We start from the raw sequence: 23,592 nt of genomic DNA on the forward strand, positions 1-23,592 counted from the left end.
AGTTAAAAATCTATAACAATTAAACTTTTCTAATTTAGCCCATGAGCCTTAATTAGACACATTTTGCTAAATTACTCACTTAAGTTTTAGTTTAACGATCTACTAACTCCATAAATATCTCTATTTAATATTTCCGGACTCGGTTTATAGAAATGAGTTCTTAAAGCCACATTTTTCGACACCGATGGAAGTTGGATCGTTACATTACGTTAGTGCTTACCCTTTATTTTGCAATTTTAGGAAAATGGTTAAAAATTAAATTTGGTCCCTTTATTATGCTTAAATTTTTCATTTAAGTGCTACATTTTAATTTCTAGTGTAATTTGATCCTATAGTTTTATAATGTTATTAATTAGTCCAAATAGTTAATATCATTGATTTTTTTATTAAAACATTATTTGGTTGTATAATTTGAAAGCTTTGAGGGTCTTAGAGATGAATATATGACTTTATTTCTTTTAGGTTTGCTTTGCTTTTTATTTATTTATTTATTTATTTATAAAACAATGATCAAACTTTAGTTTTAGCCCTTGTATTATGTTGAAACTTGGGATTTAATCTAGATACCTTATTTTTTACATAATTTAATCCTTCTACTTTTATAATATTGTCTATTATTTTATTATGACAAGTTTGAATGAATTTTTAAGAAAATATCGATATAAACATTTTCAATCTTATTTTTATTTTTACATGATTAGCAAGTGTTTTTTTATATTTCAAAATGTTACACCAATAAATTAAATAGAAGAATTTTAATAGTGGTAACAATTGAACCTATATTATTAAACCTAAAAATATAGGATCTAAATTTTAAAAATAAAAGTAAGATTAGAATATATTTTAGCCTTCAAATTTGTACTCTACAATTTGGTACAAACAAATAACCAACTCAACGTGAAGCATAGGAATCATACTAGTACCTATATATAAAAGGAATATTAAACCTTCCCTGTGCTGACATATAGAATATTCTCTTATTTTTTTCTTTTTGCATTTTATAGGGAAATGATACAATTTTAATTTTAGTCCTTTTGCTACACTCAAATTTTTTATTATATAATAATGGTCAATTTTTAAGTTTGATCCTTGTGTTACCCTCAAGTTTAAGATTCAATTCTTATACTTCAACTTTTTGACATGATTTGGTACATTAATTTTTTATCACCCCTTACGGAAGGCGAGGGAGGGGAAGTTGTTTTCTAAATATCTTTTCTTGTCTTTTGTAGAATGTATATATGGTAACAAGCTTAGTCGAAGAAGAGTGAGGGCTCTATTGGCTATAGCACCCGAGCGTTCTTCTTATTGAGTGAGTGGTGGCTATAGCCCCTCGATCATTTCCTAAAGTGTAGGTCGTAGTGGCTATAGCCCCTCGAACATTCTCTTGCAATTATTGGTTAATTATAATACTCTATACCATTATGGTTTGTACAATACTTTCTTTAATTGTTGTTACAACCCATGTTGTTCCTAGTGTTAAATCGATAAGCCTCCTCGAGGTAGGTATATAGGGGTAACATTCTTTTCTTAGTCGTCTGAGCTTCACGTATTACTTGAGGCTAGGCTTCTTCATGCCTTTGCTCACAAATCCTTTTCAATTGACTAAAAAAATGTGCTATTTCCCTTTTTAAACCAATCAATATGGGATTCCCTTAAGTAGAATCATATGATGCCACTTAAGGGGCTTTTTTGTCCTTAGCGAGTAATTCATTTGATAGATTCATTCGCACTGTTATATAGCTCCTTTAAGGTAAGGGAATTGGTAGTACACTGTTGCTAAGGTCATGGGTTTAATAGAGGAAACTCAATGGGTATAATTGTAAACCCCTTAGGGTGAGGGCCGCCTCTCGCTCTGCTTCACCACCCATAATGGTATAGGAAATTCAAATACTGTACAAACCATAATGCTATGAGTACTGTAATTAACTAATAACTATAGGAGAATGCTCAGGGGGCTATAGCCACCGCAACCTACACTTTAGGAAATAGTCGGGGGGCTATAGCCACCACTCACTCAACAAGAGGAACGCTTGAGTGCTATAGCCAATAGCACCCTCACTCTTCTTCAACTAACCCTATTGCCATATATACATTCTAACAAAAGACAAGAAAATATATTTAAAAAACAAAATGTTATTGGTTAGCTCAAATACTTTATTTTGGTTAAAATGTTTATGTAACGTTTAAGATTTATTAAAATGCTATTAAAATTATTTGTTAAATTCAAATCCAACACAATGCTATTTTTTTATTATTATATTGTTGCTAAATGAGTACTTTTTAATTTCAGAATATTACAATTGCAAATTTTACAGTAGAATCTAATAATGTTTAACAATTGAATATAAATTTTAAATTTGAAAACTAAAAGGGCTAAATATTTAAAAGTAAAAGTCTCAATACTAAATTTTAAATATATAAAAATATAAAAACTTAAAATATAATATTCAAATATTTACTCTATAATTTAATAAAAATATTAATAATTAACCAAAGGTGAGTGTATATCTTAAAGTTGTAAATTCATTCCATTTATTCTTGCTTTTTCTTTTACTAACAAATATCTCAACAAGTGGCAAAAAGAAAATGTCAGGGAAAACATAATAAATATCCCAAAACATTATTTTGCTATTACATAATAATGGTAATTTTGGATTTGACAATGAGCCTTCCTTTTGTTTTTATTTACCATTTTTTGTCCATCGACTGTTCTTAAAACAATTTTTTATTTTATTTTATTTTTAATTCATATGGCTCTCTCTGTTTCTCCTCCTTCTTTATCATTTACCCAAAATTTCCCACACTTCGTTACTTCCCATTCGCTTCCTCTCTCTCAGTGTCATCCAATTTCCTTCCAAACACCACCACCAAAAAGCATCCATTACCACCCACCAAGAGCTCTGAGGGAATGGCAAGAATACGAGGAAGCAGTGAAGAAGAAGGACTTAGCTACTGCTCTAAGTTTCCTTATATCCATTGAAAAAGACAATAGCGACGACTCTGTTGAGGAAAATGGTTCCTTATCCACCCAGTCAGCTCGGTCACGAATTGGCGATCTGGGTTTTTTTGGTGGGTCTGTGAGGGATTGGGAGGTCTTGGATACCTGCCTTAATGCTGATGACATGAGACTTGTTGGCATGGCTTATGAGTTCCTTAAGGCCAAAGGTTTTTTACCCAATTTCGGAAGATTCAGTAGCATCGGTAAATTATTTACTTTCTCTATTCATTCAAAATTATGATGATGATGATAACGATGTTTGAATTTTTAGAAATTTTTGAATGCTGATTTGATATTTTGATTTCTGAATTTTGCTGAATTATGAATGCTTGGTGCTAATTTTTTTTTTCCTTTTTAGTTCTTTTATGTATTTTTCATGCAGTTGATAACATAATTGCATGCTAGAATATTTGTGATAGGAAAAAAGAACATGATTTTATACTTTTCAGGATTTTAGTGTTAGTTTTGGCCCAAGATGAAAAGAGAAAATATTCGAATTAATTAAGGCTTGTTACTTAATTTGTAACTTTTTAAACGACCAAAAGATGCATTTTTTCAGAGAAGCAAAAAACATTTTGGAGAGTAGGTCAAAAGATGTTCATAAAATCAGAGGAAAGTGAGCTCGGTGATGAATATATGGCAATATAAGGACCATTAATTCAAAAATAGAAAAAGAAGGATATGTGCAAGAGTCACAAAAGGATTCAAGGGTTACCAGTTTTTTATAAAGAAAACTCAGATTCACAAAATACTATCCAAACTTGCACCTGAAAGTGCCCATTATATCTTGGTTCAAGTAATATACATGTAATCATAAAATAATTTTAAGTAGATTTTGACATCATTGCCTGAGAGTTGCTAAGATAATTTCTTCTAGATAAAGCACAATGTGGTGCAGTTAGTTTAGCCATTGGCATTAGCTTACTTTACCTGAAAAGTTTGGTGTCTCTTTGGGCTATAAGATTCACCAGCAACATAGAACCAATTTCTATCCTTTTTGTTGGAGACAGTTTGATGTCTCTTTGAGCTCTTGATAGTTTTTATTTTCTCCTTTTGAGAATATGCATAATTTGGTGTTGCATCTTCTTCATATTGATGTATGGTATATTATTTATGAATGAATATTATGTCAAATAGATGTTTTTTATATAATTAAAGTGAAAAGCAAGTTCGACTGTCTTGTATTTGTTGGCTTGGTTTTCAAGTCATTGTTTGGTTCCTTGTTTCTAAAGAGCAATGCTTTATACCAGGATTCTAATGCTGCTATGCTTTATGAATGTCCTTAATTGGCACTGGTGATCTGTTAGATTAGTATTTCATGACTTTTTTGCTTATCTTACTGCGAGTCTGTTGTTCTTTTCAATTAGCAATTATTTTCATGCTTGACTATCAAAATGCAATCTTAATGATGTGGTTATTGTTATGTATGAGATGTTAATGTATATTTAATTTTGTCTTATGTTTCTTGGTTTGGAAATGATACATCAGTTCTCATTGCCCTGTACAATAATGCTTCAATGGAATGTCCTTACTGATGATATCTGAGCAATTTTATCCCAACTGCATTATCATATTGCTAGGGCTAATGATAGCCACATGAGGACATTTCCCTTCCAATACATTTATCTATAATACCTAAAATTTTATTCCCAAATAACTAAGATGGTCCACGAATAATTCCCTGCATTCTGCAGTTTTGGATGGCTCTAGGGATGTTACGCCTTCTGTGTTGAAGTCTTCTACTGGCCTAGAAGGTATATTTATTTTAATTTCCTGAAGTGGTCTAATTTGTCATATATGATCTCAACTGAGGACTTTTTTTTTTTTTTCTTATATCAGCTTCTAAATTTTCTCCAAAGAAGTGGGGTCTTTCTGGAAGCTCAAGTGTTGTATTGGCTGGTTTTCTTGGTGGGGTATCCTATCTACTTCAACAAGGAATTGATATCAGGCCTCAACTTGCAATCATACTAGGGCTAGCCTTCACAGACTCTCTCTTCCTTGGTGGTACCTGTTTAGCTCAAATCTCTAGTTATTGGCCTCCATATAGGCGTCGGGTTCTAGTTCATGAAGCAGGGCATCTGCTAGTAGGTATATGATCAATTGTTTGCTCTTAATGCCAAAGCAATTTCTGCATACAAAAGAAAACATTGAGTGCGAGCCTTACATATGAAACTTTTATGCCTATTCCATCACTACTGTCTGATTTCTCACATTTAGCACCTTCCATGATTTCATTTGATTATATTAGACTGTTCTTTGTTTGTTTTGGGTTGTTAGCAGCATAATTAATTATCTTTAGTTTATTCACAGCTTATCTTATGGGTTGCCCTATTCGTGGAGTGATTTTAGACCCAATAGTTGCAATGCAAATGGGAATTCAAGGGCAGGTATTTAAGTTATCAGTTTTTTCTTTTTGTGAAACCTTTTCTTTTCAATGCTATTGGTGCTGCCTTCTTTGTGGTGATGTGATCAATTTCTCCAACTTTGAGACAGTTTATCAAGATGAATATTAAACTACGGGCTTTAATGAACTAATATTAATATTAGAGGTCAATTTTGATATCTGAACAAAAGATTTAGAGGCTTTATTTTCAAGTGTCAGATCAAGTGGAATATATCAAAGGAACAAGTCCAGAATTTTGTTGGCTGCTTTAAGTTTATATGTTATATCTTTTGCTGGGATTCTTGATCATGTTTGAATTTCTTAGTTATTCAAATATCTCAAAAGTCTTCTCATTTTTACTTGTCTTTATATTACCTTGAACCATGTATTAGTTATCACATTTGAAAAAATAAGAACAAAAATCCTATTGCTAGGGTGGTCTCTAGGATGCCAGACTTGTGACTGGTGAGTTGGACATGATCATATCACCAGGTAAATTTTACATGAACATGATATTTTCTGTAACTAAGCCTTGGATTTTACCATCACCAGGCAATGGCTCCTGATAATGCACTGCTTTGTAATCCCTCAGCTTTCTTTAAGAAGAATTTTTACGGAACCTGACTAATTTGGATCAAAATATGTCAGTTGATCCTAAAATTCTGCACTTTTTTACAGGCTGGAACTCAGTTTTGGGATGAAAACATGAATAATGAAATGGCAGAAGGACAATTGAGTGGTTCCACATTTGATAGGTTGGTAGGACAAGTTGTTTCCATTTTTCATATACTAAACGATTGAACATGATTTTATTTGGTAATCTGATTTGTGAGCATGCCTTTCCTAAATTCAGTAGAAAATATTTCATGTTAAATTATCTGTTCAGAAAGCATTCCAAATGGGTTCTTTTTTTCTTCCAGCTTACGTGGTGAAACTTTAACTATGCTCTCTCATGATGATTCCTTGAAAAAAGCTTCTTGGTTTTTACTAGCTGTCCATTTTAATTCTTTGTTTCATCACCAGGCTGGTTCTGATTACCCCATGTTGATTCCGTTGCGAATGCCTGCTTATGGCAGGTTATAAAGTCATTATTGGAACAGCATCTATGCTATAATATATCTCTATTTTTTAATTATGATTAAGCGTTTAATGAAGGCCTAAGCCTGAAATATAATATGGGACATGATTTATTGTTCAGATACTGCATGGTACTTTTTGCTGGCACTGCAGCTGAAGCACTTGTTTATGGTGACGCTGAGGGTGGTGAGAATGATGAGAACTTGTTTAGAAGCATCTCTGTTCTTCTTCAACCCCCACTCTCGGTAGCGCAGGTACGATTTTGGCACTCTTAGTTTTCAAGTTTTTATGATTTTTTGATTTGAATATTGACTGAGTATGGCATTACTTTCGAGAAGATGTCAAATCAAGCAAGGTGGTCAGTGCTACAGTCTTACAATCTGCTTAAGTGGCATAGACATGCTCATCGAGCAGCATTCAAAGCTATGGAAAACGGTGCTAGTCTTAGTGTCATAATTAGGAAAATTGAGGAAGCCATGTCTTCCAATAGATGAAGTATGGAAGTTCCAAATCTTCTGGTTTTATGTTCACATTCTTATAGAGGTGATGATTTTGTAATCTGTTTTTTCTATTTTTTGTTGACCATCACTTAAAGGAATATCATAAATATATACTAGTTTACAAGAGTTTAGCTAGGGAAAGAAGTAGGAGTTTAATATAAGCTCTTACACTATTTATCTTATATTATATTCACAACACTCCCCCTCAAGCTGGAATATTGATATTGATCATGTTCAGTTTGTCACAAATGTAATCAACTCAACTCAAAGCTTTTGTAAATTTATCTTCTAGTTGACCTTCAGTTTTAACTTAACTTATAGAGATAAAACTTTTTTTTGAATCTTTTCACGAATGAAATGACAATCAACCTCAATATGCTTTGTTCGTTTACGAAATATTGGATTGGAGGATATGTGAAGAGTTGTTTGATTGTCACAACATAACTCTGTTGGTAATGTAGTTGTTTCCAAACCAACTTCACGTAATAGTTGATAGACTCATACAATTTCACACACAGATTGTACCATCACTCTATATCCTGATTCTGCACTAGATCGAGAGTTTACATTTTGTTTCTTACTTTTTCATGAAATTAAGTTTCCTCCAACAAAAAGCAGTATCCTATAGTACACCTCTTGTCAACCTTTGATCCTTCCCAATCTACATATGAGAAACATTCAATACTAGTGTGTCTATGATTTTTATATAATAAAACCTCGCCCTGGAGTCCCGTTCAAATAACAAAGAATTTGTTCCAAAGCCGCCTAATGTTTTACTGTTGGAGAGGACATGAATTGATGTACAACACTAACCGAATATGCGATATTTGGGCGAGTTAGTTTCCCAACCAACCTCCTATACCTTTCATGATCTTCAAATAAGTCACTATTTTCTTCCATCAGCTGTAAATTGGAAACAATTGCCACGGTGCAACTGCAAGGCTTAGACCCTGACTTCCCAATTTCAGCAAGTAAATCAAATGTATATTTTCTTTAGGACAAAAAAGCACCTCTCTTACTCCTTGTAACTTCAACACGTAAAAAATACTTCGACTGTCCCAAATCCTTCGTTTGGAATAGGGCTTGAAGAAAAGGCATTAAAGCTAAGATACCTGTACAATCACTCTTAGTGATAACAATGTCATCCACATAAACCCACTAATAAAATAATACCTCCATAGAGTGTTTATAAAACATTGTGTGATCTCAAGTACTTTTCTTCAACCTGAATTCTTAGACCGCCTCACAAATCTCCCAAACCAAGCACAAGGACTTTAATTCAATACACAGATTTTCATATTAGACATTCTTTTTACACTTCCCTGAGAAACAAACCTAGGTGGTTGCTCCATATATACTTTTCTTGAAGAGCACCATGTAGGAAAGCAATTTTAATATCAAGTTGATGCAAAGGCTACTCAAAAGTGGCTGCCATAGAGACGAACAACCAGACAAAATCTAACTTAGCTACTGGAGAGAAGGTATCTGAGTAGTCAACTCCATACGTTTGGGCATACCCTTTAGCAACCAGTTGAGATTTAACACCAAAAATTAAACAATGAAGTAACACCAAAAAACAACAATGAAATAACACCAAAAATAACCTAGAAAATGTAATCAACCAACCAAAATATCTACATATATATATATATGTATATCAACCAATAACATATTTAATTTTATAACAAACTATAAATTATAAGCTAAAAAATTGTTAACAATTAGGAAGATAACATAGAAAGCAAACAAAGAATCATCTTCCTCATCATTCTCATCATTCTCCCAATCCATTCACGATATAAAATAAGAATAAATAGTTAGATAATCAAATTGATGAAATGTTATAAAATTATAACAATAAAATAAGAATAATAATTATTCATTGAAAATCCTTTAGCTCTAAACCTAATGATTCTCTTTTATAACTTCCAATCTTTATCAACTCAATGAACAGTAATGCAACTGTATTCATAAGGTTTAAATTTTAAAAAATTAATTAAATGTTGATGTGTCCATCTATGTAGCAATCCATGTGTATGCTACATCAGCAATGTTAAAAAATAACTTTTCCATCCATTTTGAGGGCGATTTGACAAAAAAATTAAGAATTAGAAAAACAATAAATTAAAAGGAAGACTTAAATAAATTTTTTTTTTGTAAACTTGGATGGTCACTACTCCCATTGAACCTTTTTAGTTTAAATACCGGTAATATTTATATAAATAATAAAATCTTCATTGTCATCTTTTGATTTTTGTGAATGAAGAATACCTTTATTATTAACAAAATAAATAAAATTAGCAAATAAATTGGGACTTACTTTATTTTACGAAAGAAACTACTTGGTTGGTTTCGCAACATTTATGAATGCCCCTTGTCCCAGTCATTTATGCCCACAACTTTTGCGATTTTCATTAACTATTTGTCCCAATAAAGCATCTATTTTCACTTGGAGTAACTGATTCTCAAGTTTTAATTTCCCATTCTCCTCCACAAGCTTTAGTGCCCCATCATTCAACTTCAAAATTTCTCTTAATCGGGAATTTTCATCTCTAAGCTTTTCATTTTGGAGGCAAAGATCTGGACTGGCCTGAAAATAGTTCCAAATATAATATTAATAAATCAACAATTTGATCATAATCTTGAATAATCATATGTGTAATGTAACTAAATAGGGGAGAAAAAAGTCATAGTCATTTTCACTACTAACTACCATCATTTAGTTATTGAATTTTAAGACCAAAAAAAAAAAAACCCTAAAATCAATGTATAATAGGTTATGGCACTATTGTTTTATGGCAAGTGTTTTTTTTATTTATTATGTGGCATGTGAGCTTAGATTTAATATTTAACTTTTTTTGTAACGCTTCAAAAAGTCTAATATAATATCTGATACTGTTTTAAATTTGAATACAATAAAATTTCAACAAAATTTAGAAAATAAGTTAGAAAGAGAATTTTCCAACACTAATATTTGCACTTCGATGCCCATGTTTTCTAGTACGTTTTTGAGATGGAATATGGAAAATGAGAAGAAATATGTCATTGGATTAAAATCATTATGTTGGGATATTTTTATTATTTTATTATTTTTATATTGGATAATTAAATAGGTATGAAGAAAAATCTTCATACTTTTCTTCAACCAACGTCCATGAATAAGAGAATGAAGGAAACTTTGATTTTCTTATAATTTAGTCCCTCTTTGTCCAATTTCATATTCTCCATCCAAAACCTTTGATTTCTAAGTGAATTTTCAAGTGAAATCAAGTGTCTAGCAATATCAAAAGATTAGTTTCCAACATAGATTTTATAAGTTCATTGATGGAGGTGGGAGAAAGTTAAGAAAATGTAAGAAATCAAGGTGAAAAGGTAAGAAATCAAGAGTTCTTGTTATGGAAGGATTCAACGGCTATTATTTTTATATTTTGGTTAATTCTGTTAGTTCTTTTATGTTGGCTATATGGTGCGTTTAGTATTAGTGAAACGAGTCGTTTTGGGTTGGACCACTGTTATCAAAACGATGTGTTTTATTTTACTCTTGCTGTTGTTGTGTTGCCATATATACTGGTAACCGTTACAAAACAAAGATGATTTTGGAATTCTAAAGTTTCAGTTTCTCCTTCTTTCTTTGCTGTTTTCTTCTTAGTTCTTCTCTTTTTCTTTGTTCCAAATTTTATCTTTAACAAAGGTATCAGAGCTACTCGATCCTCATGGCCGTGGAAGGAGTGTCGACCAGGATACAGAAAGAGCTTGGTATGATGCAAGAGGAACTTACTCAGCTGCAAGCTGAATTTTCTCAATTGGACGCTAGGATTGATGCGAGGTTGAAGGATTTTCAAGAGGGACTTAAATCAGAAGTCCGATCAGAGGTACAATCTGAACTTAGATCTGAGCTTCATTCGTTGTTTGAGCAGTATTTTGGACAGGTTCCTCCTGTTCCAATTACTGGGTTGGCGTCGGGCAAAGGAAAGGGAATTTTGGGTTCTCCTCCTGGGTTCCTTGCAAAGGAACATCTTATAGTGTCTCCAATGCCAGATCTAGGACATTCGAGTATGTCTTCACGCGAAGGTACGGTGGAAAATGTAAATACTTCCTTTAGAGTGGACTGTTCGCATTTTGATGGTGCAAATTTTCAAGGCTGGTGGACTAAATTAGACCAATATTTTGAGGCCAAAAATATTGGTGAGCATTTTAAAGTCAGGGTGGTTATGTTACATTTAGAGGGGAATGCGTTAGATTGGCATCACTTCTTTGTACATAGTCATGGGGGTTGCACCAGTTGACGTGAGAGATATATGCTAGAGGGATTAAGGAGCGTTTTAGTTCTAACTCTTTTCTCGATCCCATGACTGAGTTAGTAACTCTCAAGCAACAAAGATCCATTGAGTAGTTTCATGATGAATTTTTGAGTTTGTTGAACCAACTAAGTTTACCTGAATCTTATGCTTTAAGTATCTTCATCAGTAATTTGAAGGCCGAAATTAGACAGTATCTTAGGTTGTTTAAGCTTCAGTCGTTGATGGAAGGCTACAACCTAGCTAGACAGATTGAAAACATTGTTTGTGGACCATCAAAGAAAGGTTTCAATACTGGTAGTGGATATAGTTCACCGAGACCTTTACTTCCTGTTTCAAGAGTGCAACAAGGAGTGGGGAGTTCGCCTGTAAAAGGGGGGGTTAGTGCAAGGTAATGCGGTTCAACGAATTGCATCTAAGTCTTTGTCACAAGCAGAATTGGAAGATAGACGGAAGAAAGGCCTTTGTTTTTGGTGTGGTTTGAAGTACTCTCTAGGTCATAAATGTTCTAAATCTCAATTGTGTCAACTTGTTATTGAACCAACCTGGGACCAAGGATTTGATGTTAAGAGTCCATCATCTGAAGATTCTTAGGATTATCCTAAGCCGTTAGACTCAATAGAACCAACTCCAGAGAGTCTTGTATTGTCGTTGCATGCTTTACAAGGGTTGCAAGGACATAATACCATGCGATTTCCAGCCGTTATTGACCACACTAAAGTAGTTGTGCTGGTGGATTCTGGGAGTACACACAATTTTGTTGACTTCAAGGTGGCTAAAAGGTTGAATTTAACAATAGAGTAGAGTAGTACCTTGCGAGTAATGATAGCGAATGGGGTTCGACTATCTACCCAAGGATTGTGTAGAGCAGTTTCATGGGAGGCGCAGGGCTATCATTTCACCACTGACTTTCTAGTTCTGTCTGTGAAAAGGTTTGATTTGGTGCTTGACATTCAGTGGTTGTTATCTCTTGGTCCAATTGTGTGGAATTTCTCTAACTTGAGCATGCAATTTAAGCACAAGAAACAGGATTGTGTGTTGCAAGGTATTGTACCAGGCTCAATTCAGATTGTTTCTAGTAATCAACTCACTAAGTGCTTAAGCTTGGTTGGTAATGGGCCGTATCTGATGTTATTATCTTCCACTGATCAAACTATTCTCACAATGCAATCAGCTCAGTTACCACCAGATTTGCAAGATCTTCTTGTTGACTTTGAAGATGTTTTCCAAGTTCCTACAGGGTTGCCACCACATCGACTGCAGGATCATCGAATTCCTTTGATGGATGAGTCCCAGGTTGTCAAAGTAAGGCCCTATCGATATCTAGCAGTTCAGAAAACGGAAATAGAAAAGTTGATCCAAGAAATGTTGCATGCGGGCATAATTCGGGATAGCAACAGTCCATTCGCGTCTCCTGTGGTGATGGTAAAAAAGAAGGACGGTAGTTGGCGGTTGTGCGTATATTACAGACAACTTAACCAATTGACTATCAAAGACCGATTTTCTATTCCAATCATAGAGGAGCTCCTAGATGAGTTGGGGCAAGCAAATTTTTTCTCCAACCTGGATTTGCGTTCGGGCTACCACCAGATTCGAATGCATGAGCAAGATGTGTACAAAACAGCCTTTAAAACTCATGCTGGTCATTATGAATTCTTGGTCATGCCATTTGACCTAACCAATGCTCCCTCGAGCTTCCAATCCTTGATGAATTCGATTTTTCGGTCCTTTTTGAGGAAGTCAATTCTTGTATTTTTTGATGACATACTCGTGTATTCACGAGAGTGGGTTGATCATTTGATCCATTTACGAGAAGTGCTGCAAGTCTTGCGATCTCACCAACTTTATGCTAAGAAATCCAAGTGTGCTTTGGAGCTACACAGGTTGAGTACCTTGGCCATGTGATTTCTCAAGGAGTGGTTAGCATGGATCGTACCAAAGTGGAGAGTGTGTTGGATTGGTCTCCACCGACATCAGTTAAGTAGTTACGAGGTTTTTTGGGACTCTCCGGGTATTACAGACGCTTTATTCAAGGTTATGGTCTATTGGCTAAGCCCCTTACTCTTTTGTTAAAAAAAGGCGTACCATGGCAATGAACAACGAGGGAACAAGCTGCTTTTGACCAGCTCAAAACGGCTATTTGTAGGCTCCGGTTCTTGCGTTACCAAATTTTCAAGAACCCTTTTGTGTGGAAACAGATGCTAGTGGTTAAGGGGTCGGGGCTGTTTTACAACAAAAGGGTCGGCCAGTGGCATACTTCAGTAAGGTATTGGGTGTGAAGTACCAAGCCTTGTCCATATATGACAAGGAAATACTTGCGGTTTTCTTTATCAAAACAGATCACCAGAACTTAAAATTTCTTTCAGAACAGCAAGCAAATACGCCTTATCAACAAAAGTGGGTTGCAAAGATGTTGGGTTATGATTTTTCCATTTCTTATCGCAAGGGTACTCAGAATACTGTGGCAGATACATTGTCCAGAAAACCTTATGCTCACACTTCTCAATTGTTCCAATGGGAGGGTAATGGGCATTTTCCTTGGTCAGAGGTCTAGGATCGCATTATGGCTTTATATGCTACAGATCAGAAACTTTCTCAGCTGTGCCATGTTGTACAAGAGTAGCCTCAATTACATCCAAGTACTCGTGGCATAGGACCTTTCTTCGCAAGAAGGGCAAAGTGGTGGTAGGAAATGATATACAACTTCGACAGTACATCTTTCGTCTCTTTCATGACAGTGCTTTGGATGGTCATTCGAGCATTCATACAATTCGACACTGAATATTTACATTGCTGTATTGGAAAGGGCTTTCAAAAGATGTTAAATAGTGGGTTCAGGAGTGTACCGTTTGTCAGCGTTGCAAAACTGAAACTACTGCTTCTCCTGGACTTTTGCAACCCTTACTTATACCTGATTGTGCTTGGGCTGTCATTAGCATGGATTTCATTGAAGGTCTTCCTCCATCCCAGGGTAAATCTACCATTCTTGTTGTGGTTGATTGCTTGACTAAGTACAGTCACTTTCTCGCTTTGGCGCACCCCTTTACATCTTTGACTGTTGCCACAGAATATCTTCAGCATATCTACAAGTTGCATGGACTACCAAATTCTATCGTTTCTGATCGGGATCGTCTTTTCTTAAGTCATTTTTTGGCAGGAACTGTTTCGCCATTTGGGAACCAAGCTGAAGATGTCTACGGCCTATCACCCTCAAACGGATGGCCAGACTAAAATTCTTAACAAGTGTTTGGAGAGTTATTTGCGCTGCATGACTAGGGAAAAACCATCAGCTTGGGTTACTTGGCTTCCTTTGGCAGAGTGGTGGTATAATACTACTCACCATTCTGCTATTCAGACCACGTCTTATGCAGCTCTTTATGGGCAAGAACCACTGTTGCACTTACCTTATTTGGCTGGTGCTTCTCCTGTTGCTACTGTTGATCGAACATTACAACATAGAGAAGTTATGCGCAAGGTCTTAAAGTTTCACCTCTCTCGTGCTCAGGATCGCATGAAGCAAATGGTGGACAAACATTGCTCGGAACGAAAGTTTCAGGTGGGTGACTTAGTGTATTTGAAGCTCCAACCATATCGCCAACATTTTCTCCGCAAGTTCAAGAATCAGAAGTTGTCCCCTCGATATTTTGGTCCGTTTTCGGTGGAAGCTCGTGTTGGACAGGTCGCCTACAAATTAGCGTTACCACCTGCTGCAAAAATTCATCCTACTTTTCATGTTTCCCAATTGAATAAGCATATTGGGTCAGCAGTGAGTGCTCCTACATTACCACCAGTTGGTTCGGATGGATCTCTTCTCAAGACACCGGTTCGAATTTTAGATAGACGCCTCGTCAAGCAAGGCAACCATGCTGCTGTGGAGGTTCTCGTCGAGTGGGCAAACACTTTTCCTGAGGACTCTACGTGGGAGAATTTGCAGGTTCTTCAAACAATGATCCTTTTTCGCGGACGGGGTATTTGTTATGGAAGGATTCAACAGCTATTATTTTTTATATGTTGGTTAATTCTGTTAGTTCTTTTATGTTGGTTATATGGTGCGTTTAGTATTTGTGAAACGAGTCGTTTTGGGTTGGACCATTGTTATCAAAATAATGTGTTTTATTTTACTCTTGCTGTTGTTGTGTTGCCATATATACTGGTAACCATTCCAAAACAAAGATGATTTTGGAATTCTAAAGTTTCAGTTTCTCCTTCTTTCTCTGCTGTTTTCTTCTTAGTTCTTTTCTTTTTCTTTGCTCCAAATTTTATCTTTAACAGTTCTCCTGTGAATTTTGTGATTTCTTGAAGTAGAGAGAAGAGATAGTGACTTTTTTTATTTAAAATTTGATTATATTCATATTGTGTTCATGAAGAGAAAAAAAGAAGCAATGAAAGTGTTGTAGACAAAGGAATGGAAGTGACAAAAGTGTGGAAGGGAGAGAAGAGAAGCAAAGAAAGTGAAATCTAGCTAAAGAAAGGTAAGAACTGCTATGAATTCTACTTGTTTTCTTAAGGACTGGATTGAAATATGTGATAAAATAAGTGTGGCGTATTTGAATTTAATTAAAAATAATATTAGCGTAAAGGATTTCCCTGAGAGTTGATATCTAGAAATTATAATAATTAAAGTGAGCAAGCGGCATTCTAATTGACATGAAAGTTGGAAGTATGAACAAGTTTATGTGCACATGATATGCAAGTTGTTTTGGGAAAAAATAGTAGTAGTGGTCTAACTTTAAAATTTATATAGAGTGAATTAGAAAGAAAATTTTATATGTCTAGAAATCTCAAATTCTAAATTTTGTACTAAGAGAAAATCAGAAGTTAGTGAAGAAGACTCAATTTATTATCCCTGAGTCGATTCAAAAAACAATTTGGTATTAACTTATTTTGATTTAAATTCTAAAATTTTTATGATAAAAGGCTATTGAGTCTACTTTTACATAGAAGAAATGATGTAAGAAATTCAGTTTTGGTGAGATAGGGTCAAGATGATTTCAGGCTATTGTATTTCAACTACGAAAAATTATTCAAAATTGTATAAAAATAATTAGAATATAAACTTTAAATGTATAAAAAGGTTAATGGGTATATTTTAAAGGGAAACAAATGAAAACATTATATGAACTTTGTATTTAAAAATAAATAATTTTTAGTGGAAGAAGGTCAAAACTGCTTACCAGCAGAACAAGGGGGAACAAAATAACTGTATTAATTGACTTGCTTAAAAAAATTGATCACAGTTTTTGTATTAGTTACAGGATGTTTAATTTCAAGAATTTCATATGAAACTTGATTATGAATTCCGATGAATGAGTTATGATTAAAACTATGACCATTACTTAGGGGAGTAGCTTGTTTTGAAAGTTAAAAAATAAATTTTCTGGAATAATTGTAAATCAAATGATTTGAAAACTGAATTAATTATATTAATTATGAATGAAAATGTGATGTATATTTTGTAAGTGGATTAAGTGTAAAATCATAAGAATTATTCGCATAATAGTGCATGATGTATTTGTGTCGTGTGTTAAAAGATACTTGGAAAGTGAAGTGTAATCTTATCATGAAAAGAATTTAAAAAAAAAAAGTGCATAAGTGAACAGAATCTTGTAATGACCCTAGTAAACAAGGTAGAATTAATGAGATATAATTAGCACGCCATAGGAATAATTGAGTGCTCCCATGTTATTTGCACTTCGGTGCCTGTGATATTCACTTTTCGACATACCCATATTTTCCAGCACTCTTGTGGTCCGTGTACGTCATGTTTATTTCATGTATCTTTTTCGATTCTTCTTCATTTACTAAGGGCTTTGTGACATAAATGAAGTTAAGTGAAGTAAATGTGCTTCGTGGAGTAATTAAGCTACGTGAAGCTAATACTGTGCATGAAAAGAACAAGGTACATGAAATGAACAAAGTGAAAATATTTTGTAAGTGAAAAATAAGTGGTATGTAAAAGACTATATCTTTGAAGCATGTTACAGGAATTAAATACTTGATATATCTATAGTGAAAAGATATAGACAAGAAATGAAATAAACTAGCATGTATAAATGAATAAGAGAATTTAAATGAAATAAATGATAAATACTTGTTAAAATATAAAATTCATGTGAGTACTTACTAAGTTTCTATGAAGCTTAACGCGTTGTGTTTAAACTCGTAATTTTATCGAAAGTGTTTGAGAACAAAGACTTTGAGTTAAGCTTGATGAATACATCTCATCATCAAGGTAAGAATCACGAAGTGTAAGTTTTCAGTTATGGATTTAGTGTGGCATGTACGTAAAAGTTGAATAAGTATACAAGTGGTAAGTAGCTAGTGCGATTGTATAAAATTGTGTGATGACCAAGTGGTAATGTTTTAAACTTTGTGGTATATTGATTAGTGTTTGGACATGGATGAGTGACATGATGACTTGTGTGATGTTTTTAGGTATTTTAAGGACTAAAAATACTTGAGAATATCTAGGGATGACATGTTTGATTCTTGACTGAAGTGTTTGGATTGAAATCTAACATTCCTCACTCGGGTTTAGGTTCGAGCTCGAGTAGGGGGTGTTACATTATTTTTGGAGTTTGTTACTTTCAAGTCTCCCAATGAGTGGCAAGTGTTAAGTTTCAAGCATAATTATTAACATTTTTAGGAGTCTTTCTTCTTACAAATTGAGATTCTTAAAGGATTTACAAGATTCTCTAAGATTACAAAATCAAATCTTCTGAGATTACTTTTCATGTTTACTATGGTAATCCTAATTTTACTTGAGTGGTTTATTGGCCCATCAAGGCTTCAAGCAGATGCACTTCTCCTCATGTTCCACAAATCGAGTCAGGTCAAGTGGATCAAATGAGCCACATTTAATCAATCGACCTCCATGGGACATTTTGTGTGCATTTGTCACGGGCTTTGATCCGCGGCCCATGACACTAAGATCATCATGACTTAGTCTAATTATTGGCATTTTTAATCAAAAGTTTGATTATTGACCAAGAAGATCTTTGTTGATTCATTCCATATTGAAAACTTTATAGAGCTGAATTCAAGGAGTTAGATGTTCACATTGATTGTACTTTTTGCAAGCCATTATATGATTATTTTAGTGCAAAAATTGTTGTAAGCAAGTTGTTCTTGTAGTTTATTATGAAACTAAGCTATCAAGGGGGAAAGTTTTAGTGAGGGAGTGATTTAGATTATTATTTTTATACTTTAGTAAGTTAGTTGCAACTAAACTTGCATAGCTTCCCTCCTAATTTAAGAGTTTTTCTTTGTGTATGTGTGTGGGGATGAGAGAGAGAGAGAGAGAGAGACTCACAAGACGATCGGAAAATATTTGGACAAGTGTATTTTGCGTCTCATTCTTAAGTCTCAAGTCGTCAAGTTGATATTTGATCTCGTTTAACTCGTTGGTTTGAGATAACAAGCTTTGATCTAGAAAAGCATTCCTCTCCTTCAAACATTGGTTCTCTGTCTTTAAATCTTCATTTTCTTTACCAAGAGTCTCCAATTCTTGCATCATTTGCTCGTTTTTCTTCTGCACAATATATATTAAGGTTAGTTGAAGAGAAAAGTAGAATTAATTTACAAGCATCCATTCGTAGTATATTCATTAAGAAAGAATAAAATAACGTAAAATTTATAATTTCATGGCAGATATTCAAAACAAGAGAAAGGATTTCATCTATTCATTAATGATTCTCACAATTAGTTGATTTTTACTAAACTAATTACATAACATTATCTTAATAGAAGTGCGATATATTGAGATGTCACGCCCATTTTATATCATTCTTCCTTTGGTAAAAGTATCATGTAGGCTCCTGTACTATGAGTTAGATTGTATTTTATTCTCTTTAACTAGAAAATGTACAAGTTAGTCCCTGTACATTAGCTCAAAGAGCAAACTGACCATCCTATTAAAAATTTCATCCATTTCTATTATTAAAAGTTTATCCATGTAAATCAAGTATGAGGTACACGTGGCATGTCACATGTTACTGTATGATTATTCCATCAATCACATTAACTTTTAACAGTATAAATGAGTAAACTTTTAACAAAAAAAATCAATTTGTTCTTTAATCTAATCTACACGAATTAGTTTGCTTATCTTTTAGGTAGAGAAAACAAAATACAATCCAATTCCTAGTATAAGGGTTTCTATGATAGCTTTACTTTCTTTCTCTTCAAGTAATATCTTCTATTGTTTTATAACTCTGGATTAAAATTTTTGTCCTTTATATCGGCCGATCTTACACAAGAGACAGCGACAGTGAATTACCTTGCATCTTTCTCTGTAAGCTTTATCTGTTTTTCTCTTCTTTTCAGCTTTTTGTTGATCTGCATTACCCACAATTGAAGCTGATGGCAATGACCATTCCTCGTGTACACTACTTGCTGCTGATTGGAAATAATGTTGTCCACTCAAATACGGAGCATCAATCTTATACATTTGTTGTACAATTTCCATAGTTCCCTCTTCTGTGGACATAACATCAGTTCCCTCATCTGTGGACATAACATTCAAATGAAAATTTTGTTCAAAAAAAAAAAAACATTCAAATGAAAATTAATTAAGCAATTCAATTATATTTCCTATTAAATGTTGGAAAACTTGATGGAACACTAAAAGAAAACTTATCAATAAATCAAAATTTTGAATTTAATAACAATTTAATAAGTAATCAAACATAAATTTACGTTTGTAGTTTTTATATTATCATATACACAGAGGTGAAGACAACGGCTTGACTTCCAAAAACGGTAATTTACAATAGAAGTCCTTTAAAATTTGTCAAATTATAAGTTAGTATAATGAAAAATTATATTGAACTCCCAAAAATTTATTATTCGTTTCTGCCTCTAAAGTAATTTTCTGATTTTGCCCTGCATATATATACATTGTCAGGACATTTTGATTATAAACTTGAGCAGCAAAAATATTCCAATTCTTTAAAGTCTAAATGATATTATAAAATTCAATTAACTATTTATAGTTACTCTAATTATTATTGTGAGCTGAGAATTTTCTAAAAACAATTAAGCTTTCTACAAGTTAAATTTACAAAGATTTATTACTTAGTTTGTAAGCTGACGATAAAAATGAAAAAGAAAAAATAAAAATAAAAAAATTAGGAAATTTATTTGGGAAAATGAAAATCATCAAAATTCTGAAAATTAAGTTTAGGAAGTCATTGGAGCATGGATTATTACTTAATTACTTAGCCTGAGAAGTAGAAAACATACAACAAAAACTTGAATAAAGCATAAGATCATCACAAGACATTTGCAGAAAAAAATAGCTCATCAAAATAGGCTCGTATTTAACACTTACATGAGTTAAAGCTGTGCTTGTGAGGGCGTTGAAGGATGTCTTCTCCAGTATTCTTACCGGCACAAGTGCTATAAAAATTTGGTTTCCCGAAGTTATCCATGGATTAACCACTCACTTTCTTCTCTTTTCTTTTCTTAACTAAATAGTTCACCCTTTTTTTTTCTTTTTCTGGAAATATATCTGTTGAAATCTACCAGAGATTTATGAAGCAACTCAAAGAGTCAAAAGGGAAGTGCAGGATGTTGATCGATCGTACGATAACTTGGCGTTTTCTCTATCGTGATCGCCCAATACTCAATGATAACACATGAACCCCTTCAAATGGGACCACTTAATTTATTTATTTTGGATAAAAAGATAATAGTGGAATAAGTATTCCAAGCAAACCGGTCTTAAATCCCGTTAAGGCAAGACCCAAGATAAAAGGGATAATGCACCATTGGCCCTTCTACTTCGGGCTTGTTCTAATGTGACCCCTAAACTTTTAAACTATTCAATTAAGCCCTTGTAATCTATTTCTGCTTATTAAAGTGGGCCCTTGATCTTAAGGGTGTCAATTTTTTGCTAACATGACGCTTTGTCCAATAAGAGCGCACCATGTGTATAGATGACGTTTGATTGTTTGACTGAGACCCTTATGAATAATTATGTCTCTGTTTATTTTGAAAAATTAGACATCTTTCTAGTAATATAATTTGCATTATTTGTTTGAATTATTATGAAACTAAAATGAAAGTGAAGCAGGTATTAAATGAAAATGTTAACAAAACACCAAAAGAAATTAAAGCATATGTAATATTATGATAGGCCATTGAACTTGAAGATGCAAAAAAAAAAAATTAAAGATACATTATTCAAAAATTGAGATACCCAAAAATGAATCACTGCACTGTGGAGAATTGAAAGTGTAATATTACATTCTAACAAAAAAAAACCACTAATGATTTAAGATTTGAAAGTTTTGATTCAATAAACTTAGAAATTGAAAAAGGAAACAAATCCATAATTTCAAAATTTCATCATCATCTTTTTCATGTGAACTACAATTTCACCATCTTCTAACCAATGCCATCATCCAAGTAACCCACAAAGGATTCTTCATTCTTTAAAAGTTAAAATTTTGGGAAAAGACAAAGAACACTAAACAAATTTGCTTTACTTTTTTCATAATAGCCATAAACTCTCATCTTCAACAAGAAAAAAAAAAGGAAGTTTAAAAGCCTAACTTTAAAGGCCAAGCATGGTTAGTATTTCTTAGTCCCTAAACATAATCATCATTCTTCTCATTTTGTTTACAAGTTCTCTACCAGCTTTCATTATGGTATAGATGTTATAGAAAAGAGAGGAATAGGAGAACGGGAGAGATAAACAAAATTTGAGAAGGAGAAAAGAGAGAAAGGGAAATGTGAATAAACAACCACAAATTCATCTGCTTTTCTTACACTATTACTGTATGCATCTAAGTAGAAACCCTAGCAGACCTAGCTTTTACAATAGCATCATAACATCTCATAGTACGTAAAATAAAACCAAGGCAAAACGTCCTATATTACTAAAGCTAAAACTCATCATTTTGGTTCATGCAAGAACAAGTAAAACGTACTAAAAATTTTATTCCATATCAGGTACTTCTTCATTCCTAATGATCCTTGTCCTTAAGGATTAAAGTTTGGAAACTGTTGGTAAAACTCGGGCCATGATTCCCATGTCGAGCCCTGTAGAAAGGTGTTTGTCCATTCAACCAAAAATTGTGTGCATGCATGATTTCCCTTTTTTATAATCCTCCGATCCATAACTCAAACAAGTACTCTAGGTAAAGCACCATCAATGCTTACCAAGGGTAGATGTTGCTGTGAATGAGCCTTACCTATATGTTTCTTCAACTGTGACACATGGAAAGTGGGGTGGATTCTTGACCCTTCTGGTAGCTTCAATCGGTAAGCGCCTTGGCCAATATTTGCATTTACAACAAATGGGCCAAAGTATTTGGGTCCCAACTTTTGGTTCAGCACATGTCGAACGGTAGTTTCTTTGTATGGTTGGAGTTTTAAGTACACAATGTCCCCCACTTAGAAGGACCTTTCACTTTGTTTTCTATCAGCACATTGTTTCATGCGGTCTTATGGTCTTTTAAGATGAAAAAGGAGGAGCTTTTTTATTGCTTCCCTCTATTGCAAACTTCTATCCACTTTATCCACCGAAGATGAGCCAGCTAAATAAGGCATATAGTAGGGGTGTTTGGCCATAGAAGGCCTCGAAAGGTGTCGTTTGAATAGCTGAGTGAAGGGTTATGTTATACCACCAGTCATCTAACAGTAACCACGATGCCCAGTCCCCTAGTCATTCCCTACACATACAACGGAGATACCTTTCTAAGCATCGGTTGAGTACTTCGATTTGACCATTGAATTCGAGGTGATAGGCCATCAAGAAATGAAGCTTAGTTCCCAGTTGTTTAAATAGTTCATACCAAAAGTGACTAATAAAGATTTTGTCTTGGTTTGAAACAATACTTTTTGGTGCTCCATGCAACTTGTAGATGCCATTTAGATATTCCTGAGCTACTATCATGGCAGTGAAAGGATGAGATAGGACACAGAAGTGGCAATATTTAGTTAATCTATCCAACGCAACTAAAATTGTATATTTCCCCTTCGAATTCGGTAATCCTTCGATAAAGTCCATGCTTATTACTGACCACGTTCTTTGAAGGATAAGATGTAACACCTTAAACCCGACCTAGATGTCTAGACCAAGTCTAGAGAGTTACATCAATGTTACTAAAAAATCACATTTATAACATAGTCAGAGTGAACCATTTAACGCATATTATCCTACACAGTAATTAACTGAGTATATAATCTCTTCCAACATCATTATATCTTAGAATATCGTAATTCCAAATAATAGTACTTAGATGAAAGATAAAAGTAAAAGCTTGACTGAGCTCCCGTGGCACCGACTCGTTCAAGTCTGAGAATCACCTAAAATCTAATCAATAACAA

At 33.8% G+C, this 23,592-nt stretch overlaps 2 protein-coding genes across 2 annotated transcripts; one reads left to right on the forward strand and one right to left on the reverse strand.

Annotated features, from left to right (window-relative positions):
* Positions 1 to 2,639: 2,639 nt before the first annotated feature.
* On the forward strand, positions 2,640 to 7,102 carry LOC108450692 (uncharacterized). Its single transcript, XM_017748427.2, has 7 exons — positions 2,640 to 3,201; positions 4,693 to 4,752; positions 4,838 to 5,086; positions 5,309 to 5,385; positions 6,060 to 6,136; positions 6,580 to 6,712; positions 6,797 to 7,102. Exons 1-7 carry the CDS (start codon positions 2,751 to 2,753, stop codon positions 6,950 to 6,952), a joined length of 1,203 nt encoding a protein of 400 aa, XP_017603916.1. The 5' UTR covers positions 2,640 to 2,750; the 3' UTR covers positions 6,953 to 7,102.
* Positions 7,103 to 8,558: 1,456 nt separating this feature from the next.
* LOC108450082 (uncharacterized) lies at positions 8,559 to 20,942 on the reverse strand. The gene is made up of 5 exons (XM_053028341.1): positions 20,588 to 20,942; positions 19,535 to 19,761; positions 18,569 to 18,787; positions 9,278 to 9,548; positions 8,559 to 8,750 (listed from the first exon to the last, which is right to left on the reverse strand). The coding sequence occupies exons 1-4, from the start codon at positions 20,685 to 20,687 to the stop codon at positions 9,342 to 9,344; spliced, it is 753 nt and encodes a 250-aa protein (XP_052884301.1). The 5' UTR covers positions 20,688 to 20,942; the 3' UTR covers positions 8,559 to 8,750; positions 9,278 to 9,341.
* Between the last annotated feature and the right edge of the window lie 2,650 nt (positions 20,943 to 23,592).

This window comes from Gossypium arboreum, chromosome 5 (genome assembly GCF_025698485.1).
Source record: "Gossypium arboreum isolate Shixiya-1 chromosome 5, ASM2569848v2, whole genome shotgun sequence".
NCBI lineage: Eukaryota > Viridiplantae > Streptophyta > Magnoliopsida > Malvales > Malvaceae > Gossypium > Gossypium arboreum.

Coding starts and splice junctions, on each gene's coding strand:
- LOC108450692 (XM_017748427.2), top strand. CDS start 2,751: ATGGCTCTCTCTGTTTCTCCTCCTTCTTTATCATTTACCCAAAATTTC. Junction 3,202..4,692: donor CGGAAGATTCAGTAGCATCG/GTAAATTATTTA, acceptor TGCATTCTGCAG/TTTTGGATGGCTCTAGGGAT. Junction 5,087..5,308: donor AGCAGGGCATCTGCTAGTAG/GTATATGATCAA, acceptor GTTTATTCACAG/CTTATCTTATGGGTTGCCCT.
- LOC108450082 (XM_053028341.1), bottom strand. CDS start 20,687: ATGGATAACTTCGGGAAACCAAATTTTTATAGCACTTGTGCCGGTAAG. Junction 19,762..20,587: donor CAAGCACAGCTTTAACTCAT/GTAAGTGTTAAA, acceptor TTATGTCCACAG/ATGAGGGAACTGATGTTATG. Junction 9,549..18,568: donor AAATATTTTCCGATCGTCTT/GTGAGTCTCTCT, acceptor AACTATTTTCAG/GCCAGTCCAGATCTTTGCCT.